Source organism: Lachnellula hyalina (genome assembly GCF_007821495.1).
Source record: "Lachnellula hyalina strain CBS 185.66 chromosome Unknown contig00061, whole genome shotgun sequence".
Taxonomy (NCBI): Eukaryota; Fungi; Ascomycota; class Leotiomycetes; order Helotiales; family Lachnaceae; genus Lachnellula; species Lachnellula hyalina.
The window spans coordinates 123457-146427 of NW_022157175.1; the positions used below are offsets into that span (position 1 = coordinate 123457).

Consider the following 22971-nt stretch of genomic DNA (forward strand, 5'->3'; position numbering starts at 1 on the left):
GGTCGAGCACCGTGGAGTGAGCCCAGCATGATGCCTGCAATCTGATACGCGAATAATAAGAGGCCATAGCATGATTAAAGGAGATCATAAGGTAGCATTTATAGTAGGTATTAATAGTGGAGACAGAAGAGATGTAAAGATCATATATATATCTATACATTTACAGAGATAAATAAACAATGGAAATTTACATTAAGCTTCATTTATTATAACATTTAGTCAATAATTTGGAAGCTTTTCTTTTTAATAAAATTTATCCTAAGTTTATCTATTCTTCAATAACTTTAATAGAACTTTTTATCGATTTAGTTGTCCATAATTCATATAATAAAGTTAATAACTCGGTATAAAGATCCAATCATTACTACTTCTAAGTAAATCGAATTGTTAGGTGGGGCGTGCTAAGCCTGTTTGGTTCCCATCTAACGATTACCTTCGGATTTTGGCAGCTACGGTGGTGATCGGAAAACAATTTATGTCTTCCCCAGACACGTCGGTCGCATCGAACCACCAACAAATCAGGAGCGCCTCCTCCACCCCCGGCTCACCACTCTCCATGCTCGGATTCCCCCAACAAAAGCATAGATACTCATAATAATAGATGCGCAGTCCTCTCCTCGATCGGTGGCGAGGGACATATGCAGAAATGGCTACGACAGCGGCATACACGCCGCTCGAGTGCCTGCTGCTATTCCAGTCCCTCGTCTATTATGGTACTCAGGACGACGTCTTCTCGCAGATATCCGAACTGATGAACAGCACCGCGCTTGTCACAGAAAGCCCAACTTTTGATCCCCAGCGATTGAGTGCACAGTCACTGCGAGCACAGTATCTCCAGCTTCTAAACGAAGAGTTGGAAGTCGAAAAGGAAGGAACACCGGACGATGGCTCTCAGCCTGGATCTAAGAAGCGCAAACTCCAGAGTCCTCCCCTTCCAAGTCTTGCGGATGCGCAGCAACACAAGGACAAGCTTCCCCTCCTCGTCGATCGCCTGTATGCGAGGTATCGAGAGTACATGACCAAGGCAATTCGGGAGGACGAGAGAAAATATGCGGAGGTGCAGAAGCAGATAGATGAGATTGAGAGGGGGGAATGGGATGAGAGGATATTGAAGGAAGATCAGGATTTAGTTGACGCAAACAAGAGTAATGCCGTGTCTGTATCTACGGAACCCTCGCAAGGTTTGGACGATGCAGGTGGGAAAACAAATGGCATAACTTCGACGAAGACACAGCCACAAGAACTGAAAGCTCCAGAATTGAAGCCTCCAGAAGCCAAACCGGCTGATGTTGTCAGGGAAGTGACTCTACCACCAAAGGTCTCTACGATAGAAGCCCCATCTCCTCGGATCGAGTCGCGACCAGAAATTCTACCAACCAGTGGTCATTTAAACGGCCATTCTAAGATCGCAGCGCCAGTTTCACCTCAAGTTGATCTACGACAACAAAACGGAGCAAAACCCATTCGACCAAGTATGGAAACACAGAGACCAGAAAGCAGTGAATCTCCAGCTCAACATAGACAGCTTGCCCTACAACCAAATCCTCAGCAGGCCGAGAACAACTGGAAATGGGAGCAGCCGTATGGGCTGCCTCCACAAGCTCCGCAATACCAACCTGGACATTTCCCCCCTCAATTCTCCCCTCCGCAGTATCCTCCCCAAGGGTACCCACTACCGCCTCGAGGAAGCTTCTCCGCGCCTCAAGGTTTACCGCCCCCGCATCCATATGTACCATCATCGCCCTCTCCTTTGAATTCACAAAATATCCACTCCCCTCCACCAAATACCCCAGGAAGGCCTCGGAGCGTGAGTGGAATGGATGCTCTGGCACATCTTGCTGGCCAGCAGGACCGTGCCGGTCCACCTTCTCCTATGATGCAGCAAGGGCCTCTACCTCCTGGAGCCTACCCACCACAATATCAACCTCAACATTCACCTGTGAATGGACAAGCCCAGTATCTACCATATCCTCCACCGTATCCTGGAGCCCCACAACAGTTTCAGCAATTCGCACCTCCTCCAAGTCCCCGAGCTCCATTCCCACGTCCAGATCTTATTGCTCCTGAGAACAGACAGTACAATTCTCCGTATAATGCCAACCAAGCTCCGAGAGGGCCAAAGCTCTTGCCAAATCAAACACCAAGAGGAGGCCCAAGTCTACCAAATACTCCACTATCTCGGGGCATTCCTCATGCATATATTACTGGCAGTGGAACGAGATGGACGCCAAATGCGACGCCTACAACGCCTCGTCCCAACAGTGACATTAGACCGCCACCTGTTGAGCCTCTGAGCCCTGTGCTTATATCAGCTAATTCAGCTAAATCAGCGAAACCTCCTCCTAAGAGTACTGCTAAGAAATCAGCTTCAAAGCAAGACTCTAAAAAGGATGCCCTTGAGGAAAAATCCCAGAAGAACGAAACCAAAGCACCTGAGTCCTCCAAGGCAGCTAAGCCAAGCCGCCGAAACGTGCAGCGCACTAGAGCTGGCAGCACCGCATCATCAGTCATTGCTGGGTCCCACAGAAGCCAGTCTGTTATGTCTCACGCTGAAGAAATGTCAATGGACAATGATGTCCATCATCACGTGAAGCAAGAAGTTGCAACTCCTGTTGGCATTGAAGATGCAGGTGACACCACTGCCGATGAATCATCTGCTGTTCCTCGACGTGGTTCAAGAGCAGAGCCTTCTCCTCGCCCGACATTAAAACGAAAGCGAGACAGTAGCATTGGCAATGTTCCCAAATCGCGACCTGTATCCACTCCACCGAGTCAAGTGCTTTGGACTCGTGCATTTGTCAAGATCTCAGCTTCAGCACTAGAAACTATATCTGGCCACAAAAGTGCCAGCATTTTTGGTGCACCTATCAAAGAGCGTGATGCACCTGGCTACAAGCACCTCATTCTTCGCCCCCAAGACTTGAAAAGTATCCGTTCCGCTATTGTTGCTGGTCATAAGGCAGCCACAGCCGCTGCGCCAGACGATCTAAACGCTTCACAAGCCAGCGTCTGGCTTCCTATCTCTGAAGATCTCATCCCACCCAAAGGCATCATCAACAACGCACAACTTGAAAAAGAGCTAATGCGTATGTTCGCCAATGCCATCATGTTCAATCCCGATCCCAAACGCGGTTTTGGCGGCAGGTGGCAGAGTATGGGAAAGGGACGCGGGGAGGGCGTGGGTTTTGAGATTGATGAGGATGGGATTGTAAAGGATACTAAAGCCATGTCCGCCGATGTCGAGAAGGTCATCGCGAGTCTTAGGAGTGCGGAGAGAAGGAGTGAGGAGATTCGAGAGGCTAGTTTGGCTGCTGATAAAGCGGATGAGGAACTTGATGAGCAGGCTGGGGAAACGGAGGAAAATGCGGGGAATACGGGGAGTATTGCGAAGAGGCGACGTAAAGTCTGATGGTGATAGGAGTGAAAAATAAACATGTATATATTAACCTACAAATCTAATCATGTTCGTGATGTGGTCTCGACCCACGAGACCTATGCGCAACACAATTCTTAAATCTCGATTCCATGCCATGCCGGAATTGATAGATGGTACTGGTTTATTCCAAATTCGTTATTTAGGGGGAATTCTCAACGGTGATTAACGACAATTGGCTCACCCAGAAAAGCTAACGCATACCTAACATACCTAAGTTCCTTTTCCCAACAACCCAATATCCCAACGCGCCAATCCACGTTCATGTACGTGCGAATTCAGACTATAGATACGGTATATACCAACCTACCCAACCAACCTCTATCAAAACGCCTTCGCAACACACCTAACTCCAAGCTTCAAAACAGCCCCATATATATCATACTAATCAAGCGACCGCATTTCCTACCTCCCCATCCAGCACCTCCCCCTTCAAAACCCCCTCCGCCTCCGCCAACGCCCTCCTCCTCGCCCCCTCCTCCACAACCCGCTCCCTAACCCTAGCCTGTACATTCACCCTCTCCCTTCTATACGTAACTGCGGTAGCCAGAACAGCAGCGCCAGCGACAATGGCAGCTACTTTCATATCGGCGCTAAAGGCATCGGCGTACGCATCGAGATGGGAGAGGTGCTGGCGTTGCGAGAGGCCGAGAATGGACGTCGAGGCTGCGATGCCGAGGGAGCCGCCTAGGATGCGGACTTGGGCTATTATGCCTTGGGCTACGGCTGTGTAGGGCGTGGGGTTGTTAGTGGTTGTGGGATGTGGGGAAAGAAAGGGTGAGGGAAGGTGTAATGAATAGAGCGTACTGTTATCCCGAATCTCGCACTCGAGACTGGTAGCCATGCTCACAGTCGAAATGAGCACTCCGAAACCCAGGCCAACAAAAACCTGAAACCCATAAATACCGCCCTGCAGCCCTCCCTCGGCCCTCAGCGTCGACAATGCCGCGCAGCCTATCGTCATGAATATCGTTCCCACAACGAGAGTAGGGAATTTGTAGTCTCGGTTCCCGTTTATGGCGCCCCCGAGCATACTACCCACCGCAATCGTGCCCAGCATGGGCAAGAGCGATATACCGGCCATCAGCGCGGTTTTGTGGCCGACGACTTGCATGCGGATGGGGAGCGCAAACATGACCATAAAGTACGGGAATCCTGCTATCAGAGTACTGAGTACGTAGCCCATATATACTCTACGCCTCATCAGGCGCAGTGGGAACATGGTTGCAATGCTATCTTCCCAGTACTTGGCTACCAGGACTTCCCAAATAAAAAGAAGGGAGAGGCATAGGAGGCCGGTCAGCAGCGGAGCGAGGAAGATGGGTTCAGTCCAGGAGGTAGAGGAGGAGGAAGAGCGGATCCCGGCTTGTTGGAAGGAGAAGACGATGAGGATCGTGGAGGCGATGAGTAGAATACAGCCTGTGATATCAAGCTGTTTCCAGGAGCGCCGGAGGCTGGGGGTCATTTGGTGGGGGTTAGGCCAGGCGATTACGAACATTATCAAAGGGATGATACCAATAGGAGGACTGAGAAAATTAGAGATTGAAAGTGCGGACATGACTGGATGGAAACTTTACTTGATCCAAAATACCCATCTCCACGTCGTATAATGCGTAATAACCCCACCCAGAACCGGCCCAAGCACACCCGCAATAGCAACCACAAACCCGGCCAATGCTCCAATCGTCCGTCCCATCTTCTCGTCCTGCGGGCTTATTTCCGCCAGGATCACAAAAGTGAGGGAGTACAGACCCGAGCCACCTATTCCTTGCAGGGCTCTACAAGCGATAAGTTGGCCAAGGGTTTGGGAGAATCCGCAGCCGAGGGAGAAGGCGAAGAAGATGAGAAAGGCGGCGATGTAGGCGTTGCGCCGCCCGAAAATATCTCCGATGCGAGCGAATATCACGGCGCAACCAAGATAGCTAAGTGTGTAAGAGAGCGCGACCCAAGTGACTTTTTGGAGAGAGTCGAGGTCTACACCAATGGTGTATAGTGCTGTTGCGACAATGGTGGTATCGAGTAGCGAGAGGAAGAGGCCAAAGCAAACGCTAGAAGATGAAAATTAGAGACGGGCCCTGGAGTTCATGATGGTAAAGTATACCTAACTGTCAGACAAATCAATCGCCATTTTGGAAGTACTGGCGGGTTTTGTTCTTCGGGAAGATTTGCTTCTTTCGGGTCCAGCTCTATGATTGCCACGGGGTTTGTCTGTGAGGTCTTTTTGCTTGTCTCCATCTTTATTGCATGTCAAACTTATCAATTTTGATTGGTATGCAAATGATTTCTGCGAAATATTAGGCCGCTGTTGTAGCTCATGCAATCGGCGACTTCAACACCAACAATGAGAGTAAAGCTTGTGTTGCATGGAACCAAGAAACCATTAAATCGAAGTATATGACAGTGTATGAATTGTGCTAATGCCATTAGACAAACTTGTCGAAATCAGTATACATTGTATCAAAGAAATTTTGTAAGGACATGATCATGGAAGTAAAATCCGAGCCGCAAAACGAGTCGGATGCGGAGCAATATATATCTGCACGAAACAAGCCGATGTGGAAATAGCACCGAAGCAGCCCGTCGTATTTGTAGAAATTACCACATTCGCGATGCGAATCAAGGCACACTGTCCAATGATGCCTCAGCTGATGCAGCTAAGGTTGTGAGGCTGCCCCAGACCCCGAGTTGTCAGCTCTGGGGGCGCTCGCTACGGACGTAAGAAAGGGATAACGGGAGAAAGAATGGTGCGACCAAAATGCTTACGTGGTAATGTGATTCTAATAGAAAGCCGACTTAGATAGCTTAACATTTGGTTTAAAGATTGAAATAGTCCAAGAGAACGGAAGTAGTGCGATTGTGTACATGAGGGAGAAAGAAAATTAATTGGTGAGAAAGCAAAGCACACATCTGACGGCCGGTGGTTTTCTCCCAGAGAAATTCCGAGCCTCTTTGAAGGACCAAGTCTCAAATACCTGAGATATCCAATAGCTTTTATAGTAGGTGTTAGAGAAACTTTATTGAAGAGTTCTCTTCCCTTAATGGAACACGAAAGATGACTCTTGTCGCTGTGTGTTGACCTTTCGAACGCATGCTAAAGAGGCCGCTCTCACATTTGAAAAGGTTCATCCAGGCGATTTTGTCCTCAGAAAATACAGTATATCAAGCCTGGAACCGTCGCCCAGTAATCGATAATCCTTATGACATGAGTTCTCCTATATCATATGCCGTTCCTTCCTGATTTGTACGACCGGGCGAATAGGAACGCGCGCTGGTCAAAAGTTGAGTGTATCTGCCCGCTCTCGAGCCAGCATCTGCAAAAATGGCAAGTTCTATTACTGGGTATATATTCTTGGTTCCGCAGTCTTCAATAAATCGTGTTCATTCTCTCCTCTGCCCAATCTTCCCGTCGATTGGGATCTGATTGATGGAGAGCAAGCTCCACATGGGGGGCTTGTGCGCGATGTTCGGACATTTGCTGAACGTGGTGTCCGGGAGAAGCTTTCAACTTTGGATCATCCCATGTGCAAGAGGGATCGCATTCGAATACACGGTGGCCGGACCTACAATTCCCTTGTGTTGTTGATGTTGTGTCTCGGAGTCAACGAGGTCTGGTCTGGTGCGGCCGGGCGTCCAAACTTTAGCGACCTCAAGATAAAACTTATCGTCACCAAGCTGTTCAACCTCCTTCCAAAACAACACAATTTTTATATATTAGCCCTTTAACAAATTATGTTCTTTATCATTATCCCTATCATCGGCTGAAGTATACCGTATGTGCATTTTGTACCTCTTCATACCCTGCGATAGCGCAATACTTGCATCCAAATCACCTTCGGTATACCACCCAGTTTTATAGTTCTTCTCCTCCCTCTGCTGGAATCTCAATCTCAATCGTATTACTTTCAAATTCCCCAGTCAGCCCATCCTCCACGCTCAATTTTTTGACTTCATTTCCGTCATTCCCTTGCGTCCAGACTCCCATCCAATGTCCTTGCGCTCTGGCCAAATACTTCTCGCCTTTTGTCAACGCTACCTCTGGCTCTCTTGCTTCGAGAGCTCTTTGAACAGTCCCATCAGCTGGAATCATTACGATATGATCATCCTCGATTGAGAAGTATCCGGACTTGGGGACCTTGCGATTAATTTTGATGTTCAAGCACGGCGCTGTCGTATTCGTTTTTGACGAAACAAACTTCACAGTCCCCATGGCTACAGCACGAGGGTCTAGAGGTGATGACCAAAGGAGGAGGTAGACTGGGTTTGGAGATGTGTTTTTGACGGTCACATGGATAGTTGCAGATCCCAAGTCTGAGTTGGCAGAGCTTTCCTTGGAGAGGCTGACTTGAAGGGGTATGGAGCGCATGATGGGTGCTTCTTGCTCGACGGCGCTGGAAAGAGGTCTCGAGAGGAACAAATAAGTTGTTGTGAGAAGAAGGAAGAGTACGCCCGTAGTGGTGGTGGAGATACGGCGGTACATCGATCTTTCCCTACGGGCTGGCGACCTCGTGAAGATTGGCAGGGAATCAGAAGATGTGTCGACCTGGTCCAGCAATACTCGATAACTCAACGCCTGGACATCCCAACGAAGCGTCCAGTTTAAGGTAAGCAAAGTTTGGAACTAACTGATGGAAGAACCCGATCAATTCTGGAGTTCGTCTCAACTTACTTTTCTAACTCGACGTTTAGAAGCAAACTAAACAGGAAGTTGGTTTGCATCACACTCAAGTGGCTACATTCTGGAGATGCTCCGCATGACGACACGGCAATCGATTTCAGGAACCCCACACAACTAGTCAGGGATTAAATGTACGATGCTTATTTTGGAAGGTGGCTGTCTGTCAAGCTGCCGAGCCTCTCGCAGCCACACTCACAATAATATCAAGATCGAGCCCCATCTAGAGTCTTATTTATCCGGCAACAATTCCTAACCGAGACCAAGTACCAGCACAAGGTTCAAAATCGGCGGCTTGATCGATGCTAGGGACGGCTTGGACTATTCAAAGGTTCTTGTGGAGAGAGAACACCGTCTTCGTGCTGTACGAGCTACCAATACCCGTCGCGAGCCTCCAGAGTCCAGATCTATCGGAGTCTTGCGATGTGGCACCATCATTTGGTTGATCTATTGCAATCTGATATTATCATTTGCCTTCCATAGCCAAGACGGGCCATTCCTTCAAGAAGAAGTTGCCAACTTCTAGAAGAGGGGAAACACTGGTGATAGCTGCGCCAAGCTAGATCGATAAGCTTTTTGGACCGAACCGGTCAAGATCAGGTACATCAATCTTTATCTCGAACTTGATTAACGTTGGGTGCATGAAAGCTATTCTGCAGCCAAGTATATATCACCTTGGCAATCCCACGACGCTCGATTTACATGTCAAAGATGGAGGAAAAAAGTCCTTCAGTCTGGGCTCACTTTCTGATGGCTGTCACTCTTGCCAAGCAGCCAAGAGCGCTTGCAACCTAGACGTCTTGTCGCCTTCCCGTTTTGCTTAACACTCGTTCTTTACCTTCTTTTCACTTCTTCAGATACTGTTCGTTTACCTACGGCAATGCAGAAATCCCGTGATTCCCCTCTGATTTTATATTGCGTACATTTGATTGTTGATATTTGGATCTATTGAGCACATTATGAGTTACACTTAGTTGCTGTGTTCGATATTAACTACTGTTAATAGTATTATCTCGAGCCACGCTTAAAGTAAATTCCCAGAAGTACCCTACAGCGAGTGCTGCGCGTTGAAAATGGTTGTTCTGCCCTATACCAAAGCTTTGCTCGCTAGAACATTTGCATGGGTTACAGCAGAGGCATAAGTTCAACCCAGGACCGATCCGCCAATTCCGGCTGAAATCCATGTTCTGGACATTTTCCTTTGTGCATTTCATGCAACTACCGGAGCTGCTACCATACTTATTTACTTCGATACGGTTCTTGTAAATCTTGGCTGCCTCTTTGGTGACTATACCCCGCGGCTACAAGTGTTTACTTCCCCAGAACTTCAACCATGTGGTCGCAACGATACGAGTATTTGTGACCTTCCAATTTGAAGCGACCTTGAATGCTACACTAGCAACAATGTATGAGATATGCCGCGCCTAGCCTCAACAAACATATTGGATAAGGCCATTGCTTATACCTTATCGCGCAAAGATTTAATAGAACGCAGGAAAAGTATATATATCTCCATCAAGTCCGTAACGAGCAGAACTTACTTACTATCAACCCTCATTATCGGCCGATTCAAGATCCAAAGGACGATCTCTCAGAAACCGTAAAGCATTCCAAAAAGCTCAGCCAGCTTCAGTACCTCTCACCATGTATTTTGCTCGGGCCTCTTTAATTCTGGCCGCCGTTGCCAATGCTGCATCTATCCCGAACGGGAAACGTGATACTGGATTGGAAGTTACTCTCACAGCTGCTGAGGGTTCTGTCGCGGATGTGATCGCCACGGTCAAGAACGTTGGCGCTGAGAGCTTGAACCTGTTGACTCTTGGCACTTTCTTGGACGCCGCACCAGTTCAAAAGCTGGCTGTTGTTGATGAAGCCAGTTCGTTAAACCATTATCTACTAATGAGATTCATGGAGCGTAGTTCTAATTCTGTATAGATGCCCCTGTCGCCTTTACGGGAGTGTACCGAAGCATTCAATACTCGAATGACTTGTCAGATAACTACTTCAAACTTCTTGCGGCCGGCGAAAGTTTCAACACAACCATCAATGCGGCTGCAGTTCATGACCTCAAGTCCGGAACTTACTCATTCAGCGCCGAGGGTGCCATTCCTTTCGCCATCGGTGACTCCAAGGAGCTTACCGATAATGCTGTGACATACAAGACCAATGTTCTCACAATGGCCGTTGATGGAGAAGCTGCCAAACTCGCCCCCAAGGCAATCCCGGAAATGACTATCGCTGAACGTACAGTTCTCCAATCCGGTTGCACCAGCTCCAACAAAGCAGCCACCACCGCCGCACTCAGCTCCTGCGCTTCCCTCGCTCGGGCTGCCTCAACCGCAGCTAAATCGGGCTCATCCAGCAAGTTCAGCGAGTACTTCAAAACCACCTCATCATCTGTCCGCTCGACCGTCGCTGCCCGTCTGTCCGCCGTTGCGACTCAATGCGGGTCCATCACATCTGGAGGAACCAAGTACTACTGCACTGATGTCTACGATTACTGCGAATCCAACGTCTTGGCCTACACCCTCCCGTCTACCAATGAGATCGTCAACTGCCCACTGTACTACAGCGATCTCCCTCTACTCTCCAGCACCTGCCATGCTCAGGATCGCGCAACTACCTCGCTCCACGAGATGACGCATGCTCCTGCCACATACAGCCCAGGAACGGACGATAATGCATATGGATACAGTGCCAGCATTGCTCTTTCCAGCGCTTCGGCTGTACTAAATGCTGACTCGTACGCTCTTTACGCCAATGGTATGTTTTGAAACATCGTCTCATAATTACGTGAAGCTTGTCTGACACAAAGTAGCTATCTACGTTGGATGCTAAATGCATTTCCCTCTGAGATGTAACGAGTGGCGAGAGGTATGGGGATGGAAATCAAGTGCGTGGATATGATGGAGTGTGAAGTAACATGGGCGTGGTGGAGGTAGCTTGAGGGGTGGAGCACTGCGGTCATTTGTATGTAAGACAACAAATTGTCAAATCGGACATCAATGCCTCATACTGGTATGCCTGTACTGGTAACACGGTGATTGATATGAATCTGCCTGGAAAGCCTCACTCTCCTGGATGGACATGTGTAGATGGACGTTCAAATAAGCTTAACTTCAAGCCCACTATTCATTTGCCCTGCCCTGCCCTGTCTTATATCCAGAAATAACCATCTCGGCATGCGGAGAACTGGAACCGTACTGCATGATACGCTGTCGTGACAGTAAAGACACACGGACTTGTCCCAACGCCACCATGACAGTAAATACCCACGGACTTGCCCCAACGCCACCCGCTCGGGACGGAAAACAGACAGCGGCACGGATGTTCTGAAGTGTCAATTATTAAGATAAAACATAGAGACTGAATACCACCTTTTTGTTCTTATTTTTATTTTACATTTTTATTCGTATAGCCGTAAAAATCCCCCCACACGATCTGCAAATCTGCAATCCTGCAGGAAGGTTCTCGCCCGCAATTGAGCGAATTACGGATATGTGCGACTCACACCCCGGGCTAGAACTCCCGCCTTCCCCAGACAAGCTAGAGTAGGACAGGGCTCGAGCACCTCAATCTGTGACCTAATTGCGAATCCATTCCTCTGCATCCCACTACACTAAAACATAGCCGTACATAGATATATATTTATTATATAAGTATATATAGACACGCACTCGCATCCCTTCTTTTATTTTATTTTCGTTTCTCCTTCGAGGTTTCTGATGCTAAGATCGTATCGTCGGCCGAACGACGGCTTTGCATACGAGTTACTCAATATGTCGCACGAGCATGAGCATAACGCATCGATAGCTGAGACTGGGACCCGGGTGCAGGATCCTGACACTGATACGGTGGGAAAGACTGCGATGGTTGGTGAGGAGTTGAACTCGAATGCGAATTCGAAGGACGAGGGCGAGGGCGGGTCGCTGGCTGCTGTTGGTGATGTAGCTGCTCTGCCCACGGGAACCATTGATCCTGTCTATGAGGCCAAAGCGAAAGTCTTGAATCACGCAGTAGGTTGCACGCAGTATCCGCACGTGATGATGGCATGATACTGATGTTTTGCAGATCCAGGAAATTGGAATGGGCAAGTATAACTGGCAGCTCTTTGTCGTGGTGGGGTTCGGGTGGGCAAATGATAATATGTGGCCCATTGTCACGTCTCTGATCTGTACGTACTACGTCACGGGAATATATTGAGACAAGAGTCGAAAAAGAAAAAGAAAAAGAACACCGGGCTAATATTATCATAGTAAAACCGATATCAAATGAGTTCAACCCCTCTCGCCCACCGCTTCTCTCACTCTCTCAGAATATCGGTCTCCTGGCTGGGGCGGTATTCTGGGGCTTCGGATGTGACATCTGGGGCAGAAAATGGGCTTTCAATTTCACGCTTGGTGTGACTGCAGTTTTTGGCCTCATTGCTGCTGGGTCCCCCAACTTTGCCGCCATTGGCATTTTCGCTGCCCTGTGGAGCTTTGGCGTCGGTGGTAACCTCCCAGTTGACTCGGCTGTTTTCCTGGAATTCCTCCCGGGTTCTCATCAATGGCTGTTGAATGCCTTGTCGATTGATTGGGCTTTTGCTCAACTCATAGCTACTGCCATTGCTTGGCCACTCTTAGGAGATCTCACTTGTGAAGAAGAGGAAACTTGCACCAAGTCGAACAATATGGGATGGAGATATTTTGTGATTGCTATGGGAGGGATTTCTATGCTTGAGTTTATCATCCGTTTTGTTTTCTTTACGATTCATGAATCCCCCAAGTATTTGATGGGCAAGGGACGAGATGAGGATGCGGTGAGAGTCGTCCATGATGTTGCACGAAGAAATGGGAAGGTTTCCAGCCGTGAGTCTACTTCTTTTGATTTCACGGCAATACTGACAGACGTCTAGTGACTATTGAAGATCTCAGAGCCTGCGAGTCCTTGGGAGCTGGTGGAGCTATTCAAACCGACAGTGCGGCTCAACTCAAACGCAAGCTCGAAAAGCTAAGCCTAGTTCATGTCAAAGCACTCTTCGCCACGCCGAAACTGGCATTCTCCACTTCCCTAATCATGCTTATTTGGGCCCTCATCGGATTGGCATTTCCGTTGTACAATGCCTTCCTCCCATTCATCCAAGCTTCTCGCGGAGCAAAATTCGGCGATGGGTCTACATACATTACCTATCGCGACTCGATGATCATCGCATCATTAGGCATTCCCGGGGTGCTTTTAGGTTGTTTCCTCATCGAACTTCCAAGATTCGGAAGAAAGGGAACTCTTGCTGTTTCTACAGCCCTTACTGGGGTGTTCTTGTACGGTTCTACGTCGGCTTTAAGTTCAAATGCTTTGCTGGGGTGGAATTGCGCCTACAATTTCTGCAGTAACGTCATGTACGCTGTTCTCTATGCATATACCCCGGAGATCTTCCCTACCAAAGACAGAGGGACTGGAAATGCCCTGACGGCATCGGCCAACAGAATTTTCGGCATCATGGCAGTAAGTACATTAACTAGTTATCTAAAAGTGCACTTCACTAACACGCTGCAGCCTATCATTGCAATGTTTGCGAATCTCGAGACATCTGCACCGGTATATACAAGCGGGGCTCTTTTTATCCTCGCCGGTGTACTAGCGCTTGTCATGCCATATGAGTCTCAAGGGAAAGCAAGTCTATAAACAACGCTCGCTATCTTTACCCATATACAAATCTCTAATCCATACCTTTCCTAAACAACCTACCCTTTAAAAAATGCAAATCCGAATCAGGCAATACATAACCCTCCCTAACTCTCAACCCCATCTTCGCAAACCGCGCAACAGCCATCAAGCACACAACCACCGCAGCTACCGCAGCGCACAACGCCATGCCAGCTAGACTCAATCCTATCCCTCTGCACTATAGATGCCATGCACCCGCATTCCCAATCAACACCCGACCCCGCCGCAATCGCGACATCCATACCGATCGATGCGCGCACGTCCCGATCTCACCCATAGTCGGCGGAATCGATCGTATCGACACAAAACAGCCCGACGAAAAGTTACACAGCAGCGCGAGAACTACCAAGTAAGCCGTCCGTGCTGCGTACTGTATCCCCATCCACGCAAATGCCAGCGGCCCTTAGCGATAGATACATCAGCCGGGATATTCGGGATGGTGCATCCGTAGACTGGCTGCGTTGAGGATTACCAGGTGGTAGAATCCTAGACGAGTCTAGAGCTCGTGATGGCGTAGGAGGAGGAGGATTGCATGGAGAACATGGGGAAGGGAGGTGTCGTACGCGTAACGCGCTTCGTGGCAGGGAGAAGGAATGGAGAGGGTTGTGGGGGCGATCAAGGCTGGTGCAGGCAGGGAAAGCTGATGGAGGGATTTAGTATATGGAAGGTTATCGGGTAGAGGATTCCGCGTATTCAGATGTGTAAATTGTTATGTATGTATGTATTTGGTTTTTCTTTCTTTCTTTCTTTCTTTCTTTCTTGCGTGAGAGAGAAAAAATGAAAAAACGTTGCTTTCTTTCATGTAATGTAATCATCCCATGCTATCTATCCCATCATAAAGCAAAAGCAAAGACAGAAATCAAAACCCACCCAAATTACTCCCACCCCCACATCACCAGCCTTCCTTCCCACAAAACACATCGGCCAGGCAGCACACACTCGACGAATGAAGGAATTCATTCTCGCGTTCTGGATTTCGGTTTCCTGGGGACGACGAGGCTGCGTAACCGCACCGTCTAGGATACTGGTAGGTATCTTATAGTACGTGCATCGGTCATTCCGTTATTTGCTTAGCAGTGGAGGTGGAGAAGTGGAGTGCAGTGCAGTGCAGATCTCCCGAACGAGGGCGTGGGGTGGACCAATCGGCTGGAAGCGGGTGCGGGGCCCATGGTGGGGTTGTGATTGGCGGATGTGGAGGATGGCGTGTTTGGTTTTCGGGAGCGGGGTAGGGTTGGGTATGTTAATATATATTTTATATGAAGGATGCTGGGGGTTAGGGTTAAGCAAGATTGAGATTGATTCACGCGTAGCTAGAGGACTGCTTGTAGAGCAGTAGTGGAGGGAAGACTTAGACGAGAGGAGAGGAGAGATGGTGAGCTTGGTTTCAGTAGTGATGTGAGTAGAATGGGATAGAACAGAGTGAGAGAGAGTTGTAGAGTGGCAATCAAGTGTTTCAATTCAGGCTCACCGGTGAAGATCGACGTTACGGATTCTGAAAAGTGGACCAGTGCTAATATAGCATGCTGTTAACACTAGTCCCCTTTATTCCAAGGAAGCATTTAGGTGCGATAAGTGGTATATCGGTTGCATTGGAAGAGGGGTTCGTTAAGAGAGAGATGTATCGGAGCATTTAAAGTCCCACCCCGCATCCACGGCTATGAAGCTAGTATATTTGGTCACGTGACCATTCTCATTGTTGAGGTATGTTGAACAATGCTGGCCACAGAGAGGACGACAAATGGGATCAGAGCTAGTATAAAAGTGATGGACAGATAATTTTATGTATATTCAGTTAAGACGAGCCAATCGAGATGAAGAGTTTTATCCCACAGACGCTTATGTAAGCAGCCAAGTGCAACAGGCAAGGTACCACTAGCATTCATGAAACAAGTGCCTTTTCTCTCGTCTTGAAAGCTACCGTCCCGTTTTTGATATTGTGCGCTCTTACTTTTACTCGGGTACTAATTCTCCAATATCAGCCCAGAACTCACACCTTGCTCCTCTATCACCTTCCCAACTCCATGCATCAACAATGTCAAATCTGGCCGATAGTCCCGGACCAGCATACTGCGTCACGTTAATCGTAACCCCGTCTGCACTATCCCAAGAGATATGCGTCTCGTGTCCACCTGTCATATTCAAGTTCAGCATTCTGTAACTCGCCGCTCCGTTATTACTATCTCCCTCCCACGTCGGCCAGAATCCTTCCCCGGCTGCTGTCAAGTTATCCCCAGTCAAAGTGCCATTTGGTAAAGTGACAATGTTCTTCACTATTGGAGCGGGAAGAGTTGGATCGTTGAATACGATGAACCGACCCCATATCTTCTGCACAGCAGTGCGGAACCCAGTCGAGAGTGTTCCAAGTCCCAATGCCTCCCGGCCAATAGCCTCATAGGCGTCGAGATCTGCACCGTGCTCAGATGGCGGCACGGAGTATTGGTATTTCCAAGATTGTTTTGCTGGGCCTGTTTGCTGGGATGAATATGCACTTGCTAGCCAGTAACTAGGACAAACGAATGTTGTTTCGGCGTACAAGTTGTTCGCTCGCTGCTGTTGTCCAATTGCAAATTCCGACTGGTTCAATGCAGTTGGGTTCGATGTACCTAGGGTGCTGAATAGAGGACCTGGAATGGTAGCTGGGATGTTGTAGATTAAAGCCAGTTTAGACAGTGTCTCATTGTCCATTAGTGGAAACAGATCCTGAAGGTAGACGTCGAAATCTTCATTCGTTTCGATACTCTGGGGAACAAAGCCAGGACCTTCATCAGCATTGTTCTAGACTCGTTAGCACATCATCAGAATTTCCAGTCTCTGAACTCACCCCTGAGAGAATCCGAACGCCATTGACTTCTCCGGCAAGTAGCTGTTCCGTTGGTCTCTTTTGTACGAACTCCCCATCTGTGACTGGCAAAAAAGCCCACTGTCCATACTTTGCATGTCCCGAGACCTGAGCACTGGCATTCTGCAATGTTATAGAATCCTTTGCTTGAAGGCATGCAAATACATTTCCGTCTGTTTCATTTCCTCCTGCTGCATCAAGACAACCAGCAGCTTGTGCAAACAAGGCGTACGACTGCGTAGGTGCCACCCCATCGAAATCCCACTGCATTGGTAGGTACGGACTTGCAACAATAGCGTTATTAAAATATTCCGTCCCTTCTGTCCCACCATAAGCCATCGCTTGCAACATGACCGAGCCCCCACCCGCCGATTCCCCCGCCACCGTCACGCGAGCCGGATCGCCGCCAAAGTTTCCAATATACTTCTGCACCCACTCCAGCGCAAAATGCTGATCATGCAGTCCGGCATTCGGTACTCCAGACTCCGAAACTTCCGAAGAGGATAGGAAGCCGAAGGCTCCAAGTCGGTACTGGATCACTACTACGATGAAGCCGTGCGCGTTGCTCATGACGAGTTCGGAGAAATCGTCTACTCCGTAGCCGCTGCCATAGCCGCCGCCATCTGCGAGTTCAACCAGGTTAGCATGAGAATATATATAGCTTCTCGCGGCAGCGTGGAAGACGACTTACGGATCCAAAACATAATGGGGAGGTTGGTAGCGTTTTGAGGAGAGTAGATGCTGAGAAACAGACAGTCTTCATTTCCAAGCCCAGATGCTGTGAAGTTGTATGTCGCTGACCTGAGAGATTGTTAGTCAGAGGGCTTATTGAGGTGACTTGGAACGCAACTTACAGCGGTGCATTGGGGCTTTGGGGACATCTTGGTGCAAAAGTCACGGCCGGCGTAACCTTTGTTCGATTCACAGCGGGCGGTTCTGGCTTCTGCCATCTCAGTTCTCCGACTGGAGGCGATGCATAGCGAATCCTAATAGCAATCAATCAACCAATTAACTCTGGAAACCCAACCCAACATTCAACAAATTGGAAGTTAAGGACAATTCATGACATAGAGTTGGAGTCTTCTCTTTCTCCTGTCTGTCTCTCTATTTTTCTTCCATCTTTCACTTGCTTGCTTGCTTGCTTACCCTTTATATATATCCAACTGCGATGTCTCGTTGAAATACCCCTCGAAGATACCATACCCCAGATCTACAACCGGAGACGAACTGCCAGTCAAGCCTTCGCACAATATACCCGAGCTTAACAGAAACAAGAATACCGCATAACGCGAATGAGTAGCAAGGAGACGCATAGTTTTTGCTTTCGCGTTTGCCTTCGCTTTTGCACTTGCACCTGTACTTGTACTTGCACTTAGACAGTGATAGAGAAATGGTTATTTCCAAAAAAAGAAAAGAAAAACCCCCCATCCTAGATACAGTACAAACCCCACTTCCCCCATTTTCCCCCGCGTGCGACTCCGCAGTTCAGTGTCCTTAGACTACTAGAGGAAGGAGATGCTTCTGTACACCGCTGCCTGCAGTGCGGAATAATTAGAGGCTTGATTTTCGCTGTGCAGGGAGTCGGATCACGATGTCCCGAGGGTAAAATGGGGGTCCTACCAAATAACACCCCGCACTTACGATATCGATTAATTGATTGGTTGATTAATTACTATGGTAGGTAGGAATGAAGGAAGCTGGTATGTTAGTTCTTGATTTCTATCTCATCACGACATACATCTCGTTCTCGTATGCAATGCAATGCAATGAAATTGAAAATCTATAGTCTATCGCCTCTGGATCTTAGTTATAACCCATAGCATGAACTTGGCTACTGTACTGTACCTAAAAACGCAGCTCTTATCAACAATCCTGATTGGATATTATACTGTAATCTATTTCTGGGGAAATGAATGTAAGATTATATGTGTGGTTTTGTTGTAGCGAGTTAGCTTGTGATAGGCGTATACGTTTGTGGTGAAATAGATGTAAAGGCATAGAAGCAGATATATGAAATCCTTCAAGTCGTGTATTCCATGGCATTTGGAAACAAACTCTGCTATCACCTCGCAGTGCTAGTCTTCGTCCCACTCGTCTGCGTACTCAACGTAGTCTTGCCTCCTCCCCCTCCACCACCACTACCCCCCGTACTAACCGGCGCAACGGCAGCATCCGTAGCAGTCAGGTAAAAGCTCTTCAACGCATTCTCCACGCCCTTACTATCCGGGTACGCGTTCAGGTCCTGGAACCGCTTCAGCACGCTGACGGGGATATCAGCAAAGTACTGCGCGGTGCCTTGGGGGAAGGGGAGCGAGGAGATGGGCTTGGAGCGGAAGGCGGGGGTCATAGGGTCGATGAAAGAGGTGGTTTCCGGGTAGCCGAAAGCGGAGAGGTCGACCTGCGAGACGTTGAATGCGGCCATCATGTCGTCGTCTTCGTGCACCAGGTTGTGGCAATGGAACATGTAGACACCAGACCACGGCGCAAAGTTTGCGACGACCTCGACTTTTTCTGGGGGGTGGTTGGTTAGCAGGGCGAAGGAGGATGTTGGGGAGCTGGAATGGACTGGTGGAGGGCGTACCGTTTTGTCCTAGGTATACCACGTCTTTTAATGCGGTGGCTTCGTATGGCTCGACGGCAGCGCGCCCTCCTGAGCGCTTGGTCACTTGGAAATCAATGAGATGGATGTGGATTGGGTGACTCCATCCTGGGGAATGTTAGAAGAGTCACAATACTTCAATATGAGAAATGAGAAGTAACTTACCTCCAGAATTGTTGATCAACTCCCATCTTTGGACTTTTCCTTGCTTCGGAAATGCAAGTACTCTATTCTGAACATCTTCGAATCCAACGCCATTGATAAGCCATTGTCCATTCTTGGTCTCGAAAGTAAACTGTTTGTCAATGACGGGATGGTTTTCTGGATTATTGAGTGTGACGAGCTGATTAGGCACATCACCATTTCCATCAGTGCTTGAGACATGGGTTCCAACAACAAAACGAAGCACACGGTCCGTGGCGGGATAATCCGGGTTATTTTGAAATTTTCTTTCGTTCATCAGCGTCAGATTCTGTCCCTGGTACTTGGCGAAGTCAATGACAATCTCATAACGCTCTGCCATAGCAATCACCAACGACTTAGTAGGAACCGAGCTGCTCAAATAACCGGCGTCGGCTCCGACGACAATAAACTCGAGTCTGGTGTTTGGGTCCGAGTCTGCTACTAGAAAGAGGCTGAACGAGCGCGAAACAGAAGCGTCAAGAAGACGGAATTTGTATTTTCTTGGTTCGACATTCAGATACGGCCAGGGCTGTGCATTGACCGTGATCACGTCACCCCATAAGCTTACATGTGTAGTTGCAGGGGAGACGAGCTGGCCGCTTGGTAGGAACTGCTTGGCTGCCAGCATAAGGGGAATATCGTAGTCTCCGCTTGGCAGCTTCAGTTGAGCATCGATCGCGGGATCATCAAGAATCTATTCTAGTAAACATTTGATATTCATGGTGGAATTACCAGACTCACATAGAATCCTGCCTGCCCAAAATAAGCGTTGACGGCGGTAATACTCAATGAGTGGTCATGGTACCACAAGGTCCTGATATATTCAGCATGTAACTCAGGAAGAGATCAATGTCCTTACCTCATTGGTTGAGCGTTTGGATAGTAGTAGTCCTTGTATTCCCCAGGAAAGGTGCGGTCCTCTGCCCAGCCGTCAAAAGGGGTTCGACTGTAGCTTCCATGAAGATGGATGGAAGAGGGTCTGTCATATTTATTGATGAATCTCACAACTGCCTCTCTGCCCCTGGTCATATGAAACGTAGGACCAGGAGCAGTTCCATTGTAACCGACGTAGGATGTTGTGCCTAGGTCTGGATAAGTCTGCTTGTCGAACGGAACGATATCAATCTCAAAGTAGTCAATTGTTGCTCCCGTGCTTGGATTCTTGTAACTCGTAATGGGCTGCGCAATTGAGGGGATGGGAAGTGGGAATTGGAAGATAAACTTGTACCTAAATTTCCAAGTTAAAACTAGCTCATAACTCTCATTGTTTGAAAGGTACTCACTCTGGTGAGAGCCAATTATCAATACCGGCGAGAACAGTACGGGTAAGAAGGGTAGCCAAGATAGCTAAGGTTTTGTAACTCATGATGAGGTTGACGCTGCTGGAGCTAATAGATTGTGGCTGAGGGGTTTTGAGAAGATTAATAGTAGATGCGTAGGCGGAAGGCGGACCTTGGAAATGCTTAAATACTAATTCAGATCCATCATAACTGTTCGAAATGTAAGATGCAGTGACTTCTTGCTTCCGCATCTCGTCCCATCTTCTTCTAATCAGTACACCACTGCCTCTCCTTTGCTTGGCATTATTGGAAGGAGGCATTAAAACGGACATGCAAAAAGAACGAGTAGACCTATAGAAACGCAAACATCATATTTCCGATGGACAGCCGCGTGCAAAACATAGTGGCTAGCTGGGATTGCGTCCCTCTCCATCCTACCTGGTGGGCATGATAGGATGGAAAAGTGTCACTCAGGTCTTGGCAGGTAGTGTATGAGATTCGTAAGATACCACATTTAATGAACGGGCAACACTGTTGACTAATTCATAGACATTGAAGGCAGCAACCACATGAACGCTTTAGGTTATACCAGACGCGGCATTTAGACACCACTTCGAGGCAGCAGTTGGAAAGGCGGGATGGGGATGCGGAATCAGCGTCCCGATGTCGATGAAGGAGAAACATCTGTACAAAGTCTTTTAAGCCACCCAAGAATAGCAAGCTGGCCTTTCGTCGTGTGATACGGATCATTCCAATGCCTTGCCGCCTCCATGAAAAAGTCATGATCCGGCATGTGTCTGGCCTGGACTTTTCGAAAAGATGGTCAGCCCGTCAGCCGCGCGATGTCAGGAACTGTCAGGCACAACATCACAGGATGAGAAGGACGAAGAGTATGCCTTACAAGGGAAGGAAAGTCTGTACCGGTGTTCTCAGCTCGGCTTATGATGAATATTCATAAGAGAAGAAGTGTAAGGTGGTTGAAATTAAGCAATATGAGCACGTGCAATCTAAGCCACTAGGTTGCATTGAGAAAGGAGGGCGCGTCGTTAGGAACAAAAATCTCGCTCATTGACAACCGTGACTCTCTATTATCTCCAACCATCATCTACGAAGACTAGGAGAGATACGGCTTAACAAAAGGCACCATGGAGCAACTTGATTTTTGAAAAGCAGTCTAATGGACCACTGCTTACACAAGGCTCATGGCTTACCGCCGAGGTATTAGGATTGGCAATCAACGTTCGGAACTCGTATCCAGGTAGAAGAATGACTCCCATGTGGCACTCACGTTGATGTCTTGTGCCGCATACCTGAGTAGATGCGGGCAGTCAACCGGGGAAGTTGATCCCGAGTCCTTGTGGCAAGTGGGAAGCTCAAACTCTTAGACGCAACGTCATACAAGGTTCAAACGTTGCTAAATTCTGCATGGCTGTCTTCGCGTTCAATAATGCATATCACGAAATGTCATGCACAATGGAAATGGCTTTGGATTTTGAAATGCAACCTCCGTCATCTTTCAAGAAAATTGGTATCTCCACCACCTGCTTGCTTGCATTTAGAATCGAAATTATCAATCTATAGCACCTTCAAATATCACGGAAGACTGGACCTTCTGATCTAAATTCAATACAGTGGCTAGCTGTGCAATGATTTTAATAGTCATAGAATTAATTTGCGGCCTAGATGTTATCTTAAAATCAACCTCTATGTGCAGTCATTTGGCTGTATGTCTATATTCATATGCACACTCTATTTTTGGAACCCGACGTGATCAATATCTTACAAAGCAGCAAACCCAATGATAACTTTTCCCGTCCGTATATTCAAAACTTTATAACGGCATATACTCAGATAGGCTTACTTATTCATGGGGTTGGAAAAGTGCTTCGCTTTTCTGCCAATGTTTTCCTCTGGAAATGGCTGCGCCTGCTCTTCTTCGACAGTAAAGTCTGTCTTGACCAGAATAGTTCTGTCGCCCATTTCAATATCCCGGAGACTGTTGGGCTGTGTGGGTCCATTACTTCCATCGTCACTGATCCGTTCGAATCCATCTGCATCCACCTTGGACGCAAACCTACTCTTGCCAGTAAGATTATTGTTGCTTTGCTGATGGGAACCAGTTGGATTGCTGCCGTTTTTTGACGAATTGACACCTCGTATACGGAAAAATCTTTCGAAGAGTGGCCGCATGAGAGGAAGGTTGCCGCTAATAACTGCTACGCCCATTTCCATAAAGGTCCAGCCACTAGCATATACTTG

General features: G+C 48.0%; 6 protein-coding genes across 6 annotated transcripts; 3 read left to right on the forward strand and 3 right to left on the reverse strand.

The window, feature by feature from the left end:
• Positions 1-646: 646 nt before the first annotated feature.
• Positions 647-3409, forward strand: LHYA1_G004818 (uncharacterized protein; the record flags this gene model as incomplete). Its single annotated transcript, XM_031149773.1, has 1 exon — positions 647-3409. The coding sequence occupies one exon, from the start codon at positions 647-649 to the stop codon at positions 3407-3409; it is 2763 nt and encodes a 920-aa protein (XP_031005607.1).
• Positions 3410-3821: 412 nt separating this feature from the next.
• roqT_1 (Efflux pump) lies at positions 3822-5668 on the reverse strand (the record flags this gene model as incomplete). Its single annotated transcript, XM_031149774.1, has 3 exons — positions 3822-4959; positions 5011-5481; positions 5535-5668. 3 exons carry the CDS (start codon positions 5666-5668, stop codon positions 3822-3824), a joined length of 1743 nt encoding a protein of 580 aa, XP_031005606.1.
• A 4081-nt stretch (positions 5669-9749) lies between these two features.
• On the forward strand, positions 9750-10943 carry LHYA1_G004820 (Neutral protease 2-like protein; the record flags this gene model as incomplete). Its single annotated transcript, XM_031149775.1, has 3 exons — positions 9750-9981; positions 10041-10868; positions 10924-10943. 3 exons carry the CDS (start codon positions 9750-9752, stop codon positions 10941-10943), a joined length of 1080 nt encoding a protein of 359 aa, XP_031005593.1.
• A 941-nt stretch (positions 10944-11884) lies between these two features.
• On the forward strand, positions 11885-13769 carry LHYA1_G004821 (putative MFS-type transporter protein; the record flags this gene model as incomplete). The annotated part of the gene is made up of 5 exons (XM_031149776.1): positions 11885-12121; positions 12177-12279; positions 12362-12955; positions 13003-13589; positions 13641-13769. The coding sequence occupies 5 exons, from the start codon at positions 11885-11887 to the stop codon at positions 13767-13769; spliced, it is 1650 nt and encodes a 549-aa protein (XP_031005594.1).
• A 1992-nt stretch (positions 13770-15761) lies between these two features.
• Positions 15762-17963, reverse strand: LIP2 (Lipase; the record flags this gene model as incomplete). The annotated part of the gene is made up of 5 exons (XM_031149777.1): positions 15762-16586; positions 16633-17273; positions 17342-17451; positions 17505-17636; positions 17797-17963. 5 exons carry the CDS (start codon positions 17961-17963, stop codon positions 15762-15764), a joined length of 1875 nt encoding a protein of 624 aa, XP_031005591.1.
• A 749-nt stretch (positions 17964-18712) lies between these two features.
• On the reverse strand, positions 18713-21032 carry BLRO (Bilirubin oxidase; the record flags this gene model as incomplete). The annotated part of the gene is made up of 6 exons (XM_031149778.1): positions 18713-19161; positions 19232-19357; positions 19415-20126; positions 20174-20246; positions 20292-20660; positions 20716-21032. The coding sequence occupies 6 exons, from the start codon at positions 21030-21032 to the stop codon at positions 18713-18715; spliced, it is 2046 nt and encodes a 681-aa protein (XP_031005592.1).
• Between the last annotated feature and the right edge of the window lie 1939 nt (positions 21033-22971).